The sequence below is a fragment of the Canis aureus genome, chromosome 30, assembly GCF_053574225.1.
Source record: "Canis aureus isolate CA01 chromosome 30, VMU_Caureus_v.1.0, whole genome shotgun sequence".
Taxonomy (NCBI): Eukaryota; Metazoa; Chordata; class Mammalia; order Carnivora; family Canidae; genus Canis; species Canis aureus.
This window is the reverse complement of record NC_135640.1, coordinates 21,944,707-21,967,427: the sequence shown is the minus strand read 5'-3', so window position 1 is coordinate 21,967,427 and position 22,721 is coordinate 21,944,707. Positions and strand designations below refer to the sequence as shown.

The 22,721-nt window shown below is 34.3% G+C and overlaps 1 protein-coding gene across 3 annotated transcripts in view; it reads right to left on the bottom strand.

The window, feature by feature from the left end:
• NCAM2 (neural cell adhesion molecule 2) overlaps positions 1-22,721 on the bottom strand; it is a 515,691-nt gene that overhangs the window by 214,433 nt on the left and 278,537 nt on the right. For all 3 annotated transcript variants that reach the window (XM_077878867.1, XM_077878868.1, XM_077878866.1), the window contains exons 2-4: positions 6,653-6,727; positions 3,055-3,261; positions 663-806 (exon numbers count right to left, since the gene is read on the bottom strand). In XM_077878867.1, the coding sequence (XP_077734993.1) occupies positions 663-806; positions 3,055-3,261; positions 6,653-6,727 (426 nt within the window). The remainder of the gene's footprint in view (positions 1-662; positions 807-3,054; positions 3,262-6,652; positions 6,728-22,721) is intronic.

The window sequence follows — 22,721 nt, the reverse complement described above, 5'->3', positions numbered from 1 at the left end:
GATGTCATATTATTCTGGAATTTTAGCTCAATCTGAATCAAAATTATGAAGACAATTTGAATGAATGTACTTTTTTGTCTATTATCCATATGCATTTTACCATAATATTTAGAACACGTAGATGTCTCTGAAAGAACAGTGCCAGAATAATAAACAGGATTCTTATAGATATTATTATAAGATTATGTAGATGAGCCTACGGGATGATGTTTGAACTATAATATGTAGAATTTGAATGGATCAGGATTGATTCCTTCACTCACTTATTATCTTTATACTGTTTGTACTAACTTTTTCTTGAATAAGATAGAGTCAGCAAACTTTTTTTGTAAATCTCCAAATGGTAAGTCTTGTAGGCTTGGTAGGTTACACCATCTGTGTCATAGCTGCTCTACCCTGTCCCCAAAGTGGCCATGCATTCTATGTAACAGTGAAGTTTGGCTGCAATCTCATGATACCACACAAAAATAGCAGAGGGGCTGAATTCAGCCCAAGGTCTATGGTTTGCCAATCCCTACTTTAAAACTTTAAAGTCCTCAGAACAGTTATTTGATGCTCAGGATTAAAAAAAAAAAATCTATATTCAACAAGGTGGATCCAGTCTTTCTAAAAATTGCAATGTTATTAGAACATATAATTTAGGGAGTTACCCAAATACTAACTGTCGGAAAGAGCGGTGACTTCCTCATTATGATACAACCAGCTGACAACAGGGGCAGGTGAGCTGCTGACTCGGCAAACCACTTCTGCATCCTCTCCTTGTTTGAATTCTTGAGGAGATACCACTTCTTTGAAAGTGAGTTTTTCTGTATCAAGAAAGTAAAACAAACCATAAAAGTATTATTGCTTGCTCAGTTCTCCCGATAACATATTCCAAAATCTGTGCTGATTGATGCTATGATTAAATCATTAGTTAACTCTAGATCTTTTAAAACCTTAAGTCAAATAATGTAATTCCTCTACCCAAGAACTTCACATCTCACTGAGAAGAAAAGTCAAAGTCCTCACAATGCCATATTAGATCCTTAGTGAACTGGAGTCAACCCACAACTTGGATCTCAATTTCTTCTCTCTTTTCCTAGTACCTGTGATCCAGACAAACTGTCTTTGCAATTCAAGGAATTGCGTTTCAGGTTTGTTCTCATCCTCAGGCACTTGTGATCCTTTGAATTCCTTCAGATTTCTGCTCAACCTTCACAAATAAAATAACTATCTCCCTTGCTAATCCACTTCTCTCCATCTCTTTATCTTATTAACTTTTTTTCACTATAGAATTCTATAGCATGTATATATGGCATCCATGTATTTTTCTAAGCTCATTCATTGCTTGTCTTTCTCTGCTCACTAAAATATAAGCACCAAGTGGCCAGTGACATTTCCGTTTTAATGAGTGTCTAGGACTCAGAATATTGTCTGTTATGTAGTAGACACCCAATAAATGTGTTGAAAGAATGAATGAACATGGGTATTTATGCCTGTTGATAAGTTTTCACAAAAATAGTTCACTGTTTTTGCCAGGAAAAATAAAAAAGTCATTTCTTTAGTTTACAAAACAACACCAGGCATCTTCAAAATGCCAGGCATCATTCAAAGTAAGGAAAAATCTTTCCAAATACTATGTCTGTGAAAGGATCACTTCAGTTAATTTTTTTTCTATTTATGAAATAGGTACAGTAGAGTCACATAAATAGGTACACTAACTTTTCTTAAGGAGCTTAGAAGCCAAAAGGAGTGGGGTGAAAATCTAAATCAGAAACAGAGAGTGCAGTAATATGCCAACAATTTGCCCTGGGCATCAAAGAGGAAGTCATGCTGTGGGAATGCTTTGCCTTTCTTTTCCTTCCTGTCTTATTTCAATAATGATAATAATAATAGTAATAATAATAATAATAATAAATCTATAAGGAAGAGATGTCTTATGACTTAGTATTTAAAATTTTATAGATTTTCACATATTTTTCTTAATACATAATAGAAATACTATCACGTAATAATTTTAAGGCATTGTTCTAAGCACTGTACAATATTAATTAATGTACTGCTCAAAATAACTCTGTGTATGAGGTAGGTAATAGTATTATATCCATTTTATAGATGACAAAACTGAAGACAGAGAGGATAGGTATTTGCTTAAAGCCACTAAAGTAAGTGATACAGCCTAGGGAGTCAACAGGCTTTACAGTGTTCTTAAACAGGTTAATGATTCCTGGGCCACTACAGTGGTGCAGTCAGTTAAGCACTGGACTCTTGGTTTGGGCTCAGATTGTGATCTCAGGATCATGAGATGGAGCCCTGTGTCGGGCTCTGTGCTCAGCCTTGTGTTGGGCTTCCTGCTCAGCAAGCAGTCTACTTAAGACTGTCTCCCCCCCGCCCCACCCTTGCACCCTGCCCTTCTCCCTCTCTTTCTTTAAAATAAATAAATAAATCTTCAAACAAACAAACAAATAGGCTAAGGATTCCTAAGTGTAAGAAGGGAGAAGGAATGCAGAGAGTGGGCAATCTCAAGTCATAAAATGAGGTGTAAGTGTGGAAACTTGTTAATGAAAATTCTGATGCTGAAGAATTCAGCTAGATATTATTCTCCAGTAGATGAGTTTTCAGTTTTTTGTGTGTCTACTCTTCTTCACTGACCTTTTCTCAGTTCTCATTCTAGACTGTTCAGTGTTACCATATATGTTATTTCACTTGTTCTAATCCTGAACTTTATTTTAGAATGAAAAAGTACTCCCTATAAATTTCTTAACATTAAATAATCTACTGTTTTCTATTTGTCCAACAGATGTTTAATGGGTGGAGAATATTAAAACATTTTCATCTCTCTTATTTAACCAACAGAAGTGGCTCCATCTACGTGTTTATAATAAACTATTACCCATTATCCACTCTATTTTAGAGATGCACTATGGTAAAATATGAACAAGCTGATGCTTGTAATGGTCTTAGAACATTGCCTATCACATAGTTCTTCATGTGTGTTATTTTTTATTAAACACATTTTTTGTTCAAGTTTTTATACAACCACAATTTCAATCAACTAATAAATGCATGACTTACGGTAAATTTCCAAAACAACTGTAGCTTCTTGTGTCTGTCCTTTGGCATCTGTTGCTTGACAACGATAGATCCCTGCATCCTCTATGTTCGCATTATAGATGGTTAATCGTGATCTAACACCTTCCTTTTGCACTGCTACTCTCTGGGTTGAAATTATCTTCTCTCCTTGAGGATTATACCAATCTATACTCTCAGGTTCACCAATTGCTGCAAAGAGCAATGGAAAAGAAATGTTTGAAAATATGTTTCAAGTGTTTGTTTTGGCATTGACATTTACTATTATGTAACAATTTTTAACAATTTTTGGGGAAAATGTAAATAAGAGAAGGCTGGAAGTCTGAAAAATCTTACGAAATTGAAGTAAACACAAATGTTAGCACACATGTTCATTCGTATTTATTCAGTGTTGAGAATTCAATCCTGTTTGCATAAGCAAAACCCAGAAGTTCTATAGGAAACTTCCAGTATGGTATTTAAGCTCTGATAGTTGAAATTTTACCATAGCAATCTATGAATTATTACTGCAGTTAAGTTACGAAGCTTGCTTTGGCCACCGAGTCAGACATAAATTAAATGTGATCAATACATCTGAACAGAAACACGATTACTAACATGATTTCACCTGTTCCCAATTCTCCTTGCTAGGGTCAGGAGATAGCACTTTTTTCCCAATTAAGTACAGCTCATAACAATGTAAATCTTACACAAAATAAACTTTGGCTTTTGATAATACTGAATTTGGAATTAATTTCCCAAGTTGTTAAACTTATACAGATAAGGTTAATAATTATTTTTTGAAATGGAGTCCTAATCTCTTTTCTCAAATGAAATGAATAATTTCATCATTTTAATCTAAAACTGTTAACTATTTAATCATACGATAATTAGAATACATTGAAATGATACTTCTACTGTTAGGCAATTACAACCAAATCATTATAGGGTAAACATTTATTTAAGTTTTCCAATTTAGAATCCAGGTTCTTATCCTCTTCATAAAAACTTCCAATATTTGCTTTTACTCACGAAAAGGATGTATTTCACCTAATTAGTTGAGAGATAATTTGTGGAAGCAGTATATGCTATTAACTCAAAAGTATCAGGGGAAAATGCATAAAGTTAACTAACATTGGCAGGACAACTTTGAAAAACATTGTTCCTTCTTATTTTATTACCAAGAAATGGCTTTACGAACAAATTATTGTGCTTACCATATCAAATTAGACATGCTTGAGCAAAAAGTATGAAAGACAGTTTAGTTAAATCTTAAATGGATATTAGATATGTTATCTTCAGTTCTTTCTGGACAGAACCATAAAATCTTAGAGTTATGGAATGACTCATTTGGGGGAGGTATGTGTTTTAATTCCTCTCTCCACAGAGAAGTTACAAATGAATAATTTAAATGAGTAGCACTTTAAATTTGAACAGTACAAAAATCTCACTTTATACAGTAACTAGGATATTCTGTGAAATATTTTGGGCATTCTTTTCCTTAATAATATGGTATAAAATTCCATTATCATGGAGAGTTTATTATGGATTTTCATAGAGCAGCCATGATTCTCTTTTTATGTCATCTCTAACAACTACTAATTTCCAGTGAAACTTTCTATGTTATTTATTAAGACTAGACTATTGGACATACTGATAAATATCATTAAATTTTGTATTTTCTTAAAAATGTGGTATACAAATTCATTTGCTAGTTATGACATACTTTTATTTAGCTCTCTGAGGGTCCGATATATCAATTTTGTACATATATTTTATTGAGTTCAGATGTCTATGCTTTAGTGTGTTAGGAAACTTCAGAGTCATATCAACTTGGTCAGCACTGTAGTGGAAAAAATATATGAAAGCATTCCGACTTGCAAGGGTTTCCCACATCTGATTTTTAGACTCTTGTTTTATTACTGTATTTAATGTATATAAGGAAATTTACATGACAACAGTATGGCTCTTGGTTATGCAACTTCATACAAGGAAAAGAAAATATTTCATTATTTTATCTTATTTTAAGAGCGAAACTTAGTACCACTGAATGATGTTAATTCATTCTTTAAAATTATGTCTTAATCTGACCTTATGTAATACCTACAGAGGTAATAACATTATATAATTTAAATCGCTGTGTATATACAAAATTTTTAACTACTATTCTGTGAATATGTGACACAATTGAGCTGTGTGTGCATATGTGCACTTGTGCATATAAAACATGGATGAGATTCATAAACAATGATCTACTTTCTTATGCTAAAGCTCTGCTAACATAATAAATGATGATAAACCAATATCTCACTTCCTCTCTGCCTTTCTACTTGTCAATATGCAAAAATATGTATCAATAGACCTATTAATTCAGACCTTTAGGAAGGCAAACATATGAAGAATCATGGCTTCTACTAGTTTTTTATAAAATGTGATATTACACATTCATAATTCATGTAATATATATATAAAATAGTATATATTATTTATAAATTTTATAACTTTCTATCTTTATTGATTTTAATAATAATGTAAATCATGCAATTCTCAAGACTTTTATAATTCATTTTATGTCAGAAATGCCTATTTTAAGCCAATTTTGAATGACTTAAGCATAATCAGGAATACAAACAATTTTAAAATACTCTAAAAAGTTGGGACGCCTGGGTGGCTCAGCTGTTGAGCGTCTGTCTTCAGCTCAGGGCATGATCCCAGAGTTCTGGAAGTCCCACATCCGGCTCCCTGCAAGGAGCCTGCTTCTCCCTCTGCCTGTGTCTCTGCCTTCTCTCTGTGTGTCTCATGAACAAATCAATAAAATCTTTAAAAAAATAAAATACTCTAAAAAGCAATTCTGGCACTGGATGAATACTTTTTAAAACTTTGGCTATGAAGGCTTGTATGCATAAAAATGAATTTGATGAATATAAATAGAAGTCAAATGTGTGCATTTGTGAGCTCTATAGTACTCTGAATTAGAATTCATTGCTTAGGTATTTAAATGTCTTCTGAAAAAATTCTGCATATGCATGATTAAACTAAATGAGGTCCATAAACCTCCCACAGGTATTATGATATATGATATTTTTGATTAATAGTCTCAAAATTCTTGCAAAAAGTTTTGCTGATTCAATATTAACTTTTTTTAAATTCACTTTTCATAAGGATAGATTTGATTTTCTTTGTCCCAAAATTTTCACTCAGGTACAACTATAATGCAGTGTGCCATATCTAATTTATTCATTATATATTTACAAAGATAATTCAGTTATAATATTTTCATTCATCCTCATATTACCATTTATACAAGAATAATATTTGAATTTATTTAAGTTATTGTGCATACAATATATTTGCTAATAAGTTATTTTCAAAATAAATGAGCTAGTTTGGCAGGAAAAATTAATAACTTGGAATTAACAAATAAAATTCATACTTTTTAACATGCAAAATATGGTTATTAACACTTCCCAGTCCCATAAGCCCAATGATAATAAGGTTTTATTTTCAGAGAATTTTTCACTATCTAAATTTTGCAAATATATAATATTAAATTATTAAAGCATAAAACAAGTCATCATCTGAAAATATTTGTAGAAATACATACCTGTACATGTGAAGAATTTAGATTCGCCCACACTAAGCTCTACTTTGCTAAGTGAAATTGTCACTTGAAGAAGAGCTGAAAAAAAATTAAATAATAATTTAGTATGGCTTTCAACATGAATTCTAAGATTTTATTACATGATCTATAAACTCCACAGTCCAAACAGAAATTATTTTCCCTGTAAATTTTTGTTACCTGTAAAAAGAAATGGAAGTTTTATAAAATACAATCTTTTTTTTTTTTTTTTTTTTTTTTTTTTAAATTTTTATTTATGATAGTCACATAGAGAGAGAGAGAGAGAGAGGCAGAGACACAGGCAGAGGGAGAAGCAGGCTCCATGCAGGGAGCCCGACGTGGGATTTGATCCCGGGTCTCCAGGATCACGCCCTGGGCCAAAGGCAGGCGCCAAACCGCTGCGCCACCCAGGGATCCCTATAAAATACAATCTTATTATAAAATACAGTCTAACAGCATTATGTCTGATTAGATGTAATTCACAACCAGACCAAATATAAGACTTATTAAATCTAACATGTTGAAATTTGTTGATCATGTAAATAAGTAAATTCATATTCACTTTCATATTTGCATTCTTGGTTGTATATGTACTACCACATTGGGCAATAATTACAGAAAATGTTTGCCTAACATATGGAGGCTTGTTTGAAAGAGTAAATCTTATACTGTCATCATAACAATAAAAATATAAACTACATTTTAACCATCTACTAAAATATTTCCATGAAAAGAAGAAAAATATTACATAAGAAATGTGAATGAGCATTATTTTCAGAAGATAAATAAATAAGTGAAGGAACCAGGAAACTAGTAATAAAATAGAGATGTTCAATAAGTTTGTTGTCAAAGTTGAAATTAAATAGCTGAATATTCTAAAATTTTAGAAGGTAACTAGAATTATTATTATTATTTTTTAAATATTTTATTTATTTATTCGTGAGAGACACAGAAAGAGAGAGGCACAGACACAGGCAGAGGGAGAAGCAGGCTCCATGCAGGGAGCTCCATATGGGACTCCATCACAGGACTCCGGGATCAGGCCCTGGGCTGAAGGCGGCGCTAAACCACTGAGCCACCGGGGCTGCCCCTGCTTTTTTCTTTGAATCTTTAGTATGCGCTTTTCCAAAATCTAATCTTGTGATTTCCAACCCTCAGCTAGAATTCCGTTTGGACAACATGTTTTAATTTCAAATTTCCTATGTGCAAACTGAACCCATTTCCCTTCCACCAAAACTTGCTCTCTGTTTATATTCCATGTTTTGGTCACCGTCAATCAGTTTTCAAGTCTTGGAGATACAGCCTCTGAAATATCATTTGCTTGCATTCTTATTAATTTCCAATACTTTTCCCCTAACACATGTACTCATTAATTTTGATGTGAGACGTTTATTTTAATCTGAGATGGTGATATATCAGATTATTTATTTCTTTTTCTGACTTTTCTCTCTTCAATCTCTTTTTCCATGAAGTATTTCTCAGGCTGTTGTATGCATAAGTTTCTAAAACTGTTCAATTTCACCTTCCTAGTTCGAAAGTCCTCAAAGTGGATTTACTGAGCCCAATTAATTATTATACAAATTTTAATTGAAAGAAAACTTACCTTTCCAAGTTTATTTCCAATTAATCTTTCTCAATGTTCTGAAGCTAGAGACAACTGCAATTAATTATCCCTGCCCTTTCTCCATGGACTCTTATTTTCCTGCCACTATGTATTCACTCAAACCTATTTCCTCTGGCTTTCTCTCCCTTTTTCACATGGCTGGCTATATTCTATCCTCAAAGCAAGAGTAAAATATCAATAACTTTACAAAACATTCTTTGATAGTTTCTTTATGCTATCGATAAATAAATATCTTTGATCATTAGGCATTTTCATCAAACTTACATAATAGCTATTTATATTAATTTCTCTACCTTATTTAAATGTAAATTTCTGAAAGTGAAGGCTCATCAACCTCACTTCTCTTCCTTGCTTAATTAAACTGATAAAAAATATGACTATATGGCAGAACAATGGATAAACACCAAGAGCTTATTACATGGCAGATACAGGACACTGACATTATTGACATTATAAAATTTTGGAATGACTTCATTCCCTTAAATTGAATTTAAGTATATCAGACAGTTTGAGAAATGTCTGCCAATTGTTGTTTAAATAATTTCCATCTTTGGTCTTTGTAGTAAATTTGCTTTCTTAAGGAAAAGTTTATAGAAAAGACAAAACTTGAAGGATGTAAGCACTTTAAATGTTAAATATAGTTCTCGATAATTTTATATCAATTTGCTGATGGGTATAATAAATATCCTATCATTGTAATAAAATGGAATTGAGCCTGAAATTAATTAGTTAATTTATATTAAAATACTTGGTTAATTTTTCATTAAGCAAAACTATCAATTCACCCATTAATCAAGAACATATTTTTCATGGACATTTTGGTGACTAGACACACTGCTATATTTCAGGTTATTAAAATATATAAAGAAAATATGTAATAACCTAGTTAATACATTTCCCAAAGGCTCAATTTGCACTATTGACCTCTATAGATACATTAAAACATGTGCATATTAGGAAAAACTTGAAGAACTAAAATTTAAGGTCATGTCTTAATCATGGCTCTTGTGATTTAACATCCAGAGTCCCTTGTAATCATTCTTGCCCCATGGCCACCTCCAATAGTCTCATTTTGGACCCAAATATCAGAAGAAAATTAATGTTTTGTAGTGTCAAAAGTTGTGTCCATAAAAAACTGGATAGGACTCTTCTATTTGATACCTACCTTGTTAATCTCTCCTTCATTTCTGGTGTTTCAAGTTACACACACAAAAAATGAAAGTGGATAGTAATATGAGGCCTTTATCTCATTTAGAAAAAATAATATTAAGCATTTCTAATTAAAATTTCTATGTAGGATGGAATTTGAAACTTAAATGGCATTCATTGATCCTCAACAATCTCATTTTGATGTTCTACTTTTTTATATATTTGGAATAGACATAATAACTTTAAAGAAGACTGTGTAGAGTATAATATTTCATAGATTCACCTCTTATAAGTCATTACTGATTACATAATGGCATTTCTTAAAATTCAACCAATAAATCATCTTTTTGTATTAGAATTAAGGTTGAATAGTAAAAAAAAATGCATCTTCACAATACATTCTTTTTTTAAAAGTTTTATTTATTTAAGAAATCTTTATACCCCATCTATGTGGGTATACTCACAACCCTTAGATCAAAAGTCACATGCTCTTCTGACTGAGCCAGCCAGGTGCTCTTCTTTATGAAAGATTCTGAAGGGTAAGAAAAAACTTTAACCCACAGACTGAAAAGTGGAACGTTGATAAACCTATGTTCTCTGTGAACTATTCTCAAAGAAATGAATGTAATATCAACTTTAAAAGGTTGATTTAATTTTAAAAAATTAAAAATTGTCTATAAAAATCAGTGTTTATTAACTATATGCATTTTGCAAATCACTCTTTTAAATTCAGTGGTATACAAAAATAATAAACCATAATTCCAAAATCAAAGGAATTATAATTTATTTGCAAAGATTAACACTACATAAAATGATAAATAATAAGATGACATGTATTAATTACGGCCATCATGAGATTTATAATCAGGAAGCCTGCATAGTGGACAATAAAACTTTAAAAAATATGAAAGATATTATAATAGACAGAAAGAGGATAAACATTCCAAGTAAGGATTATGTATGCTGGTGGACATTCCAGGTAAGGTAATAGTATTCAAGGAACATTCAGAGGATAGTTAGTAAATCAATATAGAGGAGGTTAAGTTCATGTATAATATTGGTAATATATTATCATTGGAGAAATAGTTTTGAAAAGACATTGGAGGATCTCAAAAGCCATGGTAAATGTCAAACCTTAAATTTTTCTTCATTAATTATTTATAAATAGATACTGACATGACAAAATTGGCATTTAGTAAAGGTTAGGCAAAGATAGGATGACTGACAATAATTAAGGGGACATGCACTCTAGGGTAGTTATGTTGAGTATCTGAGTTGGCTTGTGGCAAAGAATTTGGAAAGACCGGAACAGATGTAATAACAAAGAAAGATCAAAATAGAAGTTACACCTGGGATCAATTAGAAAATTAGGATGAATAGGGAAAAAGTCAAAGATATTAAGATTTTCTACTTCAGTGAAACAGAGGTCACCAACATGGAAAAGAATATCAGGAGGAGAGCTAATGAAAAGAATATACAGAACTGCAATTTATTTCCTAAATGAAAATTATTTCTCAAGATATAACACAGGCAACACAAAGGTAATCACTATCATAACAAAGCTTAAATTAATATTTATAACTTTAAGCATGCATATCAAGTAGCAGATATTCGAAATAGAGTTTCTTAATTCATAGGAATATAAATATAATGAAGTCATTGGCATTTCTAAGTGCCATGAGGGGCCCAAGAGCCTGTTGCAGTTTGATACAACATTTAACAATGGCATTTAAAAAGGGCCAGTTTATCACCTACAGAGGTTTAAAAGCTGACAACTTCATCAGTCTACTATATGCCTGACACAAAGCAGAGTTGGATTCACTTAAAATTCAACAGACATGCAGAGAGAACTTAAGGCACTGATTTATCTTGATACAATGACTTGTAACATTTCTCAAGCAAGCACTTTTATTCCTTGGCCTCTACATCCAGGGAGTTGGGGAACGAAGGCACTTGCCTAGTAATTACAGAAACTCTCAAGGAATCTTACTCACTTAAAGTCCTTATAAATTACTGATACCAAATGAGTATGATATTCTCAATTTTTCATTGAAAACGTTTTAAAACTTACCTGCTTTAAGAGAATTATGTAAATAGTTTACTTGTTCACATTTTTATTATTGAATTTTCATGTCATTATAGTACAACCGTCTAAGTGGTTTATTAGATTTTGAAAATGTTCAAGAAAATTCAGAACTTTTGAAACATTTAAGAAATAAATACTCAAAAAAATACTCTGTCATCAAACACTTTAGGAAATTTGATGCTATGAATGTTTCATGAGAATTATTTTTAAATAAATTTTTTCATCTAAGTTTATCAAGATGAAGTTAAACTTTTTAGTGTAATTCCTCTCCAGCTGCATGGTTTGTTTTGTTTTGTTTTGATATTTGAATTCAATTTTCCTATCCTAAGTTAGGAAAACAAATGTCGCAGTTGCTAGATCACTTGGCTTCTAAAAGAAAAAGCCTAACTCTCTAATGCTTCTGTTCAGTTGGCCCCTTCCTGTCAAACTATAGACTCCACCTAAGGGCTAACATCCTAAAATTTCATCCTAATTATTAAGTGAAAACAAAAACAAAAACAAAAAAGAGAACAAAACAAAATAACCAAATAAGATAAAAAGAAAAATCATCCTTTCCTTGCTTCTCTCTGAAATTACTATGGTACATCCTATTTGTCTTCATCATATTACTTAAAAAACAAAAAAAGAAGAAAAAGAAGGAAGAAAGGAAAGGAAGAAAGGAAGAAAAGAAAGGAAGGAAGGAAGAAAGAAAGAAAGAGAAAGAAAGAAAGAAAGAAAGAAAGAAAGAAAGAAAGAAAGAAAGAAAGAAAAAAGAAAGAAGAAAGAAAGAAAGAAAAGAAAGAAAGAAACTCTTGAGGCCCCCAGTCATTCTTTATTCTATTCCACTTTACTCAGTTCTTTTCATTCAACTAATAGGCTTGCTATTCTAAGGTCAACCACAATCATCCAATTTCCAAATTCAGTAACACTTTTCAGCTTTGAAAAAAAACCTGACTTAATGAAGGATGAGGCACTGCTGACTATTTTGTTTTTAACTGTCCCATTCCTTGATGCCTACATATTTATTCTCTGCTCACTTTTCTACATCCTCCTATTTTAGTCTTCTTGGATACATCTCTTCTTCCATATATGCCCTGAATTTCTGCATTTCTTAGTGATCTCTTCTTTGATTTCTTCTCTTGGAGTCCTACATATTCTCTTCTACTCCAAACACATATATGATGTTTACTATGTGCTGGGCAATGTTTTAATCAGTTGGCAGTACTAGGAATTTACCCAAAGAATACAAAAATACTAATTCAAAGGGATACATGCACATCAATGTTTATAGCAGCATTATCTACAATAGCCAAATTATGGAAGCAGCTCAAGTGTCCATCTAGTAATGAACAGATAAAGAAGATGTGGTGTATATATGCAATGGAGTATTACTTGACTGTAAAAAAGAATGAAATCTTGCCATTTGCAACAGTGTACATAGACCTAGAGAGTATTATACTAAGGACAATAAGCCAGAGAAAGACATACCACATGATTTCACTCATATGTGGAACTTAAGAAACAAAACAAACGAGCAAAGGGGAAAAATATATAGAGAGATGCAAACCAAGAAATAGACTCTTAACTATAGAGAACAAACTGATGGTTACCAGAAGGGAGATGGGTGGGGATGGGTGAAATAAGGGATGGGGATTAAGGAGGGCACTTGTGATGAGAACTGAGTGCTGTATGGAAGAGTTGAATCATTATATTTTACACTTGAAACTAATATTACACTGTGTGTTAACTGACTGGAATTTAAATAAAAACTTAAAAAATGTATACATAAATGAAGTGATACTATAGGCAATGAAATAAAAACAAATGAAACTTTTTTATTCATATTCCTCCATGGATGTTTCTGTTGGTTGAATTGAATAAAAAGGAGTTTTAAATCTACTTTTATTTTCTATAGACTATTCTATTTTTGAGAATCTAGATCTTGCTAAATTTATAAAAATTTGCATAAATTACATTAGTGACATATTAAGTGACTCAAGTAAAATGTTCTGCTACCATGGATTATTCAGTAATTGTGAGTGTTTGTGTTTCAAATCAGACATGCATTTTACTCGTGAATATGTGTACAAATATGTCATTCAAATGATGGGTACTCAAAAAGTAACCAATGTTCAAAAGAGACATGTGAAGGAAAAGGAAGAGTGAATAAGGATAAAAAGAAAGAAAGAAGTCCAAAGGAAAGTGAGAATGTCTATAAAGAAATGTCAAGAAATGATCAGCTTGGGAAGACCATCATGGTGAGACAATACATTTTATGATCATTACACTCATATGTCATGGAACCACAGCACTGAACAAAAATCAATCATTTATGTATTGAGATTTTCCAACATGTCAAACATTTAAAAACCTGGGCTTATCAAGAAATTATGAATAAATCATAGCAAAGAGGAAGTGTTTGTGAAATGAAGTTACTGCAGATTCAAATATATTTTTGTTGTAACAGACAAAATGATTTTTCCCAAAATCCATTGTCTGAAATTAAATAGCATGCAATAAATTTAGAATGAAATATAGAAGTTGAAACTCCAAATATGTCAATACTTATTTTTTGAAACTCCAAATTTAGATAAACTTCAACACACAGCACACTCAACAAAATAGTTCATTAATAAAAATAAAAAAAATGGCATTACTTTATATTTATAAAACTGGAAGGAAAAATACCATCTGTCCCATATTTTATTTTTTTTTTTATTTTTTTTTTTTTAATTTTTATTTATTTATGATAGTCACAGAGAGAGAGAGAGGCAGAAACACAGGCAGAGGGAGAAGCAGGCTCCATGCACCGGGAGCCTGACGTGGGATTCGATCCCGGGTCTCCAGGATCGCGCCCTGGGCCAAAGGCAGGCGCTAAACCACTGCGCCACCCAGGGATCCCTGTCCCATATTTTAAAATAAATCTTTTTTCTTAAATCATTTAATGTAAATAAAAGTGAAAAAATATCCCTTCATGCCAATTAGTCTAGAAGATGTCGTCTGAGTGATGAGTGAAGCAATCTGTGCTTACGTGGTGGGCAGGCTTGGAGTCCATTACCAGACCAAGCACAGCTCACTCATCACTTATTTTGAGTGTGACATTTAATTAAAACTAAAATATCATGAAGTGGCAGCTAAGTCCAAGTTCTACATCCAATCCAAGTTTATTTCAACAGACACCACTTAGACATGTAACTTATTAGCTGCCTTGATGAAACCAGCATAGAACATTGTGTGAAATTTTGAATCACTGCTAATACTATGCGGTAATAAATTAAATTAAGGAAGAGTGTTTGCGTTGGGGCTAATTCCTAAGTGTCTGGATGCCTATGTAAGTGCTTTGTCTACTTCAAGTGTGTGGACTTTCTCTCCAGATTGAGGTTAGTCTAAACCTTATTTATAAGCCTGACAAATCAAAAATCAAACATCCATCACAGCACAGCTATGCCAGAATGTTCACCTGCCTTCCTTCCCTGAGTCGTCTCATTGGGCTGGGTATTCAACACTAATAGTGCTTATCAGCCTCCCTTGATATACATTGTCAGAAAACGTGAAAGCTGTCGGGATATTGCAAATTCTAGTGTGAAATAGTGAGGAAAAAAAGAAAGAACATGTATTCTGCAACTTTAGGAACAAAAATGTTTTAAATCAGAAGCATAATTATAAAGGACCAATGAAAGATGTCATCCATAATGTAAGAGTATACTAATTTCCTTTGCTCAGTGCACATCATAAAATTACTATAACATGAGTACATTATGTCACAGAGTCCAAAATATTTCTATAGGAATACACTCCATTAAAATAAACAATTTTGAAAGACTATAGGCATGAGTCATAATATTTTTTAAAGTTTTCAATAGCACAGGGTAACTAACAGCAATTACTAGAATAAAACTGACATTGATCATTCAAAGATATATGCAATTAGTTACTCATTGAGTGGCTCACTCAATAACCATATATGGGATCACGGAGTAGATTTGCCTGAGCACATATATATCAAGTTTGTTGTTATATAACCACAATAATATTTCATGAGGCTGAAAAGTTTATAGTTTCATGAAATAAGCAATTTATATGTTTTAAGAAGTCAACAACAGTTTTGTTTCCTAGGCCTCCAAATCAATGATAACTTTATATTATGACCAGGAGCATATAATACTAAGATTAAATATTACCAAAAAAAGGATGTTTTACATATGATTTATTCCAATGTGTTCAGAGAGTCATGGAGGCAAGCCAGAGAAATTTTTAAAAAGAGCAAATTAGTTTGGATCGTTAAATATAGAGAAGCCTTTTTTTTTTAAGATTTTATTTATTTATGAGATGCACAGAGAGAGAGGCACAGACACAGGCAAAGGGAGAAGCAAGGAGCGAGCCTGATGGGGGACTCAATCCCAAGACCCTGGGATCATGACCTGAGTCAAAGGCAGATGCTCAACCACTGAGCCACCCACTGCCCCACCCCCTGACTTTTCTTTTTAAATGAAAGCATTTTAAACATCTCCGTCAGATTATTACAGCCTGGAGGTGTCTACAGGATCTCTAGTCTAGTGATCTCAGGTTCCAGATGAGGAAATGAGTCCAGAAGGTTTATCTATTTCAGCAGGTGCCAAGATAAACCAGAAGTAGTTCTGTGCTTAGACTACTTCCAAGTAACGTTCGATTTCCATCTGAAGTAATGTTCGATTTCCAAAATACTTGGTGCTATGTTGTTGAAGACTGAGTGAAAGAGCAGACTGGTTACCTCCTCAGAGGGGCGGAAAAATTAAGTTGGGGATAATCCCTTCCAGATGGGAAAAGAGCAGATAGCCTACCCCCTCTTCCAGGGAGCCAAGAGAATCAGAAAAGACATGTAAACCATGGAGCTGCCAGGACTCATCTTCTACAGCCTCCTACTTTGGGCTAACGGAATGAGAGGCTGTCCACAGGTGTAGAGGAAGGCTGGAATCAGAGAAATGGAACCTTGCAATTTTGTGTGGCTCTACGTGTGAACAGGCTCTATGTGTGAACAGCAGCAACTCCACAACTGGTGACTGCAACAACCCAAGGCAACAGAGAACTCAGAGTGACAGAGTGAGTAAAAAGAGAGGGAGTTAGTACTGTTGCAGGGTGTGTTCCTGACTCCTGTGTGGTGCAGGAGGATGTAATGTCCCCAAACCCACACAAGTCTCATGGAGCAGAAAGCAGCATCAGGCATGAGGCTTCCCTGCTGAGAGGTGAGTGACTGACAGTGAGGCACACACCCGCCAAGGACAGGGCAGAAAATGTAGGAGAACTCAGAAGTCCTCAGCACCAACAGCAGCTGAAGTGCAGCTGAGGCCGCATGAGAGAATTTCTCACCCCTGACTTGGTTCACAGGACAAACCACATATTCACCAGCAATTTCTCTAAGACACCAGTTCAAGGAATCAGGAACCCTAGCAGGGCTGGAAACCAAACCAAACCAAACCAAGCAGCTGAAGCAAGGACCACAGTTAGAACTAAGAGACCAGAGACTGGCCAGTGTCTCCAAGTTTACGTAGGAGAGTTTCCCCTTGGGGTACAGGGGCTTTCTGTAGAGCATCCAACTCTTGATTTTGGCTCAAGTCATGAGCTCAGGATCATGAGATCTAGGCCCACTTCAGGCTCACTGGCTAGATGTGGAGCCTGCTTAAGATTCTCTCTCTCCTATAGGGCACTGGGTGGCTCAGTGGTTGAGCATCTGCCTTTGGCTCAGGCATGATCCTGGAGTCGTGGGATCTAGTCTCGCATCAGGCTCCCCATGGGGAACCTGCTTTTCCCTCTGCTTATGTCTCTCATGAATAAATAAATAAAATCTTAAAAAAAAAAAGAATATTTTCTCTCTCGCTCTCTCTCCCTCCCCATTCTCTCTTTAATAGAAAAAGACAGAGAGAGAGGGAAAAAAAGGAAGGTTTCCCTACCATACCAGACACACAGATGCTACTATCTGAGGAAGGTGGTATTAAAGATTCAGAATTTACCTGAATGATATTGAATTAATTGTATAAACTGGAATAAACCCATATTCTGTCTTTGGGATGAAACAAAGTGTCTGATACAAAGTAAATACCAAATGAATGTTAACTGCAATCACTGGAACACCTCCTCTTCGTTAGCTCCAGAGGTGCTCACAAAGACAAATTTCGTATCTTTGTTCCTCTTACCTAAGACGACTGCTCCATGTTTGCACACCACTAAGATTGCCATTCAAACTGTACTGGTCGTTTTTCATCCCAAATAAACTGAGAAATTGTTTACTCAATCCAAATATAGTTAGAATGTATTTAAGCAAGATTTGTTCACTTCAGTCTTGGTCCACCTAGACTGCTATAGCCAAATGCCATAAGCTGGGTGATTTATCAATAACGAACATTAATTTATCAGTTCTGAAGGTTGGATGTCCAAGATCCTGACACCGGCATGGTTCTGCCCTGGCGAAGGCTCTCTCCCAGGGTGCAGACTGCCTACTTTCTTGTGTCTTCACATGGTGAAAAGAAAATGAGAGCTCTTTGAGGTCCCTTTTAAAAGGGCACTAATCCCATCATGAGGGCTGCACTCTCATAACCTCATCACCTCCCAAATGCCCCACCTTCTCACATATCAGCTCGGGCATTAGGATGCTATTGAAAAAGTTGAAGTTTCATCCTTACGAACAAAATAAAAGCTATTGTCTCTGTCAGCATTTATGCAGAAAATTGTGGACGAGATAGTTACTCTTAAGCTATTATAATGTAATAAACACACCTGAAGTAACCAAATTTCTAAATCAGTGCTAAGAAAAATTATAATAGTATCAAAGTGATTGATTTCTGCCAAACTAGTATAGTAATTAATATTTCAGGGTATCATATGTTTCAAATTCTGTCACATGTGCATATGACTCCTTCTCCAACAAGACCCCTGGAAAATTGTTATTTGTACATCAGAAGTCTCCCCTTTTTACACCTGTTTCATGCAGCTCCTCTTCTTCAACATGGCAAGCCTCCTATTTTTCTCTTCTCTTCTACCTTCCAGAATTAGGTTGTCTGCCTCATTCTCTTTGTCTCTTTGTGTCTATAGCTCCTTCAGCATATCACTCTGTCTAACCTACCATATTTGAAGGATAATTATTTGTTTTATATGGCCTTATCTCTAATTAGAATTTTTGCTGAGAAAACACAATGCTTTACTAAATGTATTAAATAATCTGGAATATTGCCGGCATCTATTTCATTTCTTAAAGAAAAAATGTATACATGAGTTGGATTTTTTTTTTAATCAACACATTCAAATCTAAATTTGTCAAATAAAAGGGTACAAATCTATTCCCCACTCCCACTGCCAGGAAAGAGAGGGTACTTATTTTAACTTATATTTTTAAATATTTTCTATAATCAGACCTTTCTATTTTGATATCATATAAATAATGAAAGAAGCAAATCTGAATATGTACTATTTGATTGATTGATTTGTTGATTGCAAAGAAAGATGATTATTACTGTATCAGTGAGTTCTATGATAGGTTTCAAAACCAAAATAACATGCTCACCTATTCATTAACCTTTTTCATTCAAAACAACTACATCTCATGCAATTGAATACTGAGTACTGGGGGTGATAAAAGTATTTTGTACTTTAATATTTTGTGACCTAGCTTAGAACCTTAACAGAAGTAAAGAAAGAGTGAATTTTGAATACATATACTTTTAAATAGAATATTAACAGTAAAACCATATATTATATAACTCATAGTGCTCAACTTTGTCTACTTTTTCAATATTAATTAAATTTATGTGACTCTGCCTTACAGTTGTACTTTTAAATTTCATCAGTTAGTCCCTCTCGACATGAGTCCAAGGGGTCAGGAAACTGAGCAGAGCCCCAAATGGGCAACTGACCCAAGAACAACAGAATCATGCATGTATCAATGGATCTCCCAATCATTGAAAATTTACATAAGTGGGTTTCCCCTCCCCACTATATATGCTAGCTAAGATAATATAAGTATAGCTAGCTCAGAAAAAAAAAAAAAATCTAGTTTCATGTTCTTTCTCTTTCATCTTTGGTTCCTGGATTCTTTATTTTATTTGTTGTACCATTTGGTCTGGTAAAAATTTAGAAGACACTATTAGATTTCTTGAGCCTTTACAGTCTTAGATGGCAAATAACACACTCTAATCACAGCCAGAAGGATTCCATAGGACATTTTATCCACCTTCAGAGGTTCCTGAAGTTTCTGTCTCTCCAATTATTCACTCCCCACTTAATTGACAGAAGGGAGTGCTTAGCTGTCAATTCTGTGATTACTCCAGTGACCAGTCTTTGCTCCTAATCTGCAGAGAAATCGGTTGTATTCTAATTCAATCCATCACTTAATTTTACAAGCCAAAGAGTTTACGGTTTAATGGCAATTCCAGGCAAGTGGTTTCTTTTTTTATCTTGTTTATCTGAAAAACTGGAACAGGGTCAAATTCTCCTCCTACATACAGAAACCCTATGATAATGACTTCTAGGACATACTAAATCACTGCAGAGTTCTATTCTATATTAGCAGCTTGATTAAAAAGATGAATGATTGCAGGTCTACTGCAGGAAAGCCAAAGGAGAGAACAGACAATGACATTATCAAAAACACTAGTGGTAAAGAACAGAGGACTGTTGCTTTTCTAGTGTTACTAAGTATACAGATGGGGTATCACAGGTATGTCCAACACACAGAAGTGACTTCATCTAGAGGTTAATTAACAGGTTAGTACTTGAATCTCTAGGCTGAAGAACTATAATATATTTGAATATATTGTAACTTGTTCTTTAGGTTGGACTTGTATGAGCCTCTGTTCTCTGCATTTGAAAACATAGCATTCCTTTAGAAATGCACATGATTATTAAAGGTTGAATTTTAGGTCATCAACAAGTGGAGGGAGAAGGGACTCTATTTCAGTCTCTAAGCGTGAACACTCACCAACAATCAAAGGCATCCAATAGCCCTTCTGTATGCAAGAAGATATAAGCAATCTATCATCCAACTTTATACAACCCAGGTAAAATAACTGATCTCTGTATGCAAGGAAGGGGACTAGTCTGAACCCCCGTAACATTTATAGTATTCTAATAACTGGAAATATTATTTCAATCAATCCCCATCCTGGTCTGCCCGGCAGAGGACTGAATGTCCCTGTTCCCCTGAAATTCTTATGTTGATCTCAATGTGATGGTAGTATGAAGTGAGGTCTCTGGGAAATAATTAGATCATGTGACTGGAGCTAGTGGCTTTATAAAAGGGACTCCAAAGAGCTTTTTCATTCTCTTTCTACCATGTGAATATACAACAATATACTTGTCTTCACCAGAGAGGGTCTTCACCAGACTTGACTGTGCTGGCACTCTGTTCTTAGACTGTCGGCTTCTGAAACTGTGAGAAATAAATGCTTGCTGTTTAGACCACCTAGTCTTATTATAGCAGCCTGAATTAAGACATATCCTAATGCAGTCTATCCCTATCTTATAGAAAATTCATCTTCAAACATGGGCTTATATATATAAAGGCAATTACCTCAGTACTTACCCATCCAGTGTCAGTCATAACCAGGGATTGTATTTCAGGGCAAATTTTTCAATAAAACTATTTTCTGGGGGATGATGACAATTACTGAATGAGCTTGGCATCCTAAGACTCTTAGACCTAATCACCATAGCCTAGAGTAGGTAGGGATAGCTCACACTATGCCAAATCGTTGGGCCACATCATTCAGCAACTATTTACAAGGAATCTATTACATGCCAAGTACTATTCCAGGCAATCAGGTAAATCTCTGAAGAAAACAGACAGAGATTCCTACCCTCGTGAAGTTTACATTCTAGCAGGTGGGAGACAGACTAACATGAGAAAAAAGTAATGCTATAGAAAAAAATATGAATTAGGGAAATAAACCATGCTATGGGGGGGGATGAAAATAGGGAGCATTCTTCAGAATACTTTGATAAAGTGTTTCTAGTCAGGTACTTTGAAAGGCACTCTATCACATAAGCAAGAAGAAAAAAAAAAAAAGAAAAAAGAAAAAAAAAAAAAAACACCATTAGCTGAAGGACAGCACATAATGCTAGCAGCAGATTACTTCCTGCTGGCCATAGTGCCAGGGATGCAGAAGCAAGCAGAGATAGCATAGAGGGTTCATAGGATGGTGAAGCGCTGCTTGATTAAAACCACCAGCTTAGATCTTGGGAGGACAAGTCTTTAACAAAGTGAGGCACAAAAAGCACTCCAGTCTCTTCATTAAATAGGGCATACCTCCCAGGGAAGTCTGGAAGCTACTGATAAGCTGTAGCACTCTGCAGTATAGGAAAGCATGATTCCAGTGCCAGGGCCATGACCAGTCCCAAAAAGAATAGAGATATTATGACCTTCAATCTTCAAAAGACTTCAGGATACCAACACTTTTGCTGCATCCTAACTGTGTTGTCTATGTCATTTTGATAGCTTGTGGTTTATTCTACCCAAGCTTTCAACTTGGAATCAAACTCGTTTAGGAGGAAAAAAAAATTGTAAAAAAAAAAAATCCCTAATACATATGCTTACTATCAACCACAAATAGGTTGATGGGAATAATGTCTGTTTTCACAACAGCGATATAAAACCAACCTTGTCACAAATGGAGGACCTACCACCCCGAGTTTTCTGAAATCATTGAAGTGGTTCCCTAATTCTAGCACTACCACTCCCCAAATACTTCATGTATATTTATTCCATCTTAGAAGTATCCTGCTTTGGTACAACTCTTTACTCCAAACCTAGACTGGGCAACTGAAGAAATGAAGCATACTGCATAGTAGAATAGGGCCAACTTCAGTAACTTGCATTATAAGAAGATTACGGGCCAGATGATGGTTATGGTCTAGTCTTTAAACCCAATCTCTTACCAAAAGATGTTCTGGAGGTGGGAATCTCAGCAAGAGGATAATGCCAAATGACCAACATGCCATTTTCTGATCATTCACAAACACAACTCATTTGGCAAATAAAATCCAAGCCACAAATCACAGTTTTGATTATAGGCTATCAGTCAAGATTTCTAAGGAAATGTTGAGTGATTAGGACTCAAGTATTGGTCAGACTTGATTAAGAGATCCTGGCCTGCCACCCAATAGCTCTGAAGTGTCAGTTAGTCTTCTTGATGTCTCCGAGTTTTAGCAGATGGATACCACTGAATTTATAGAGTCTTTCTAAGAATTAA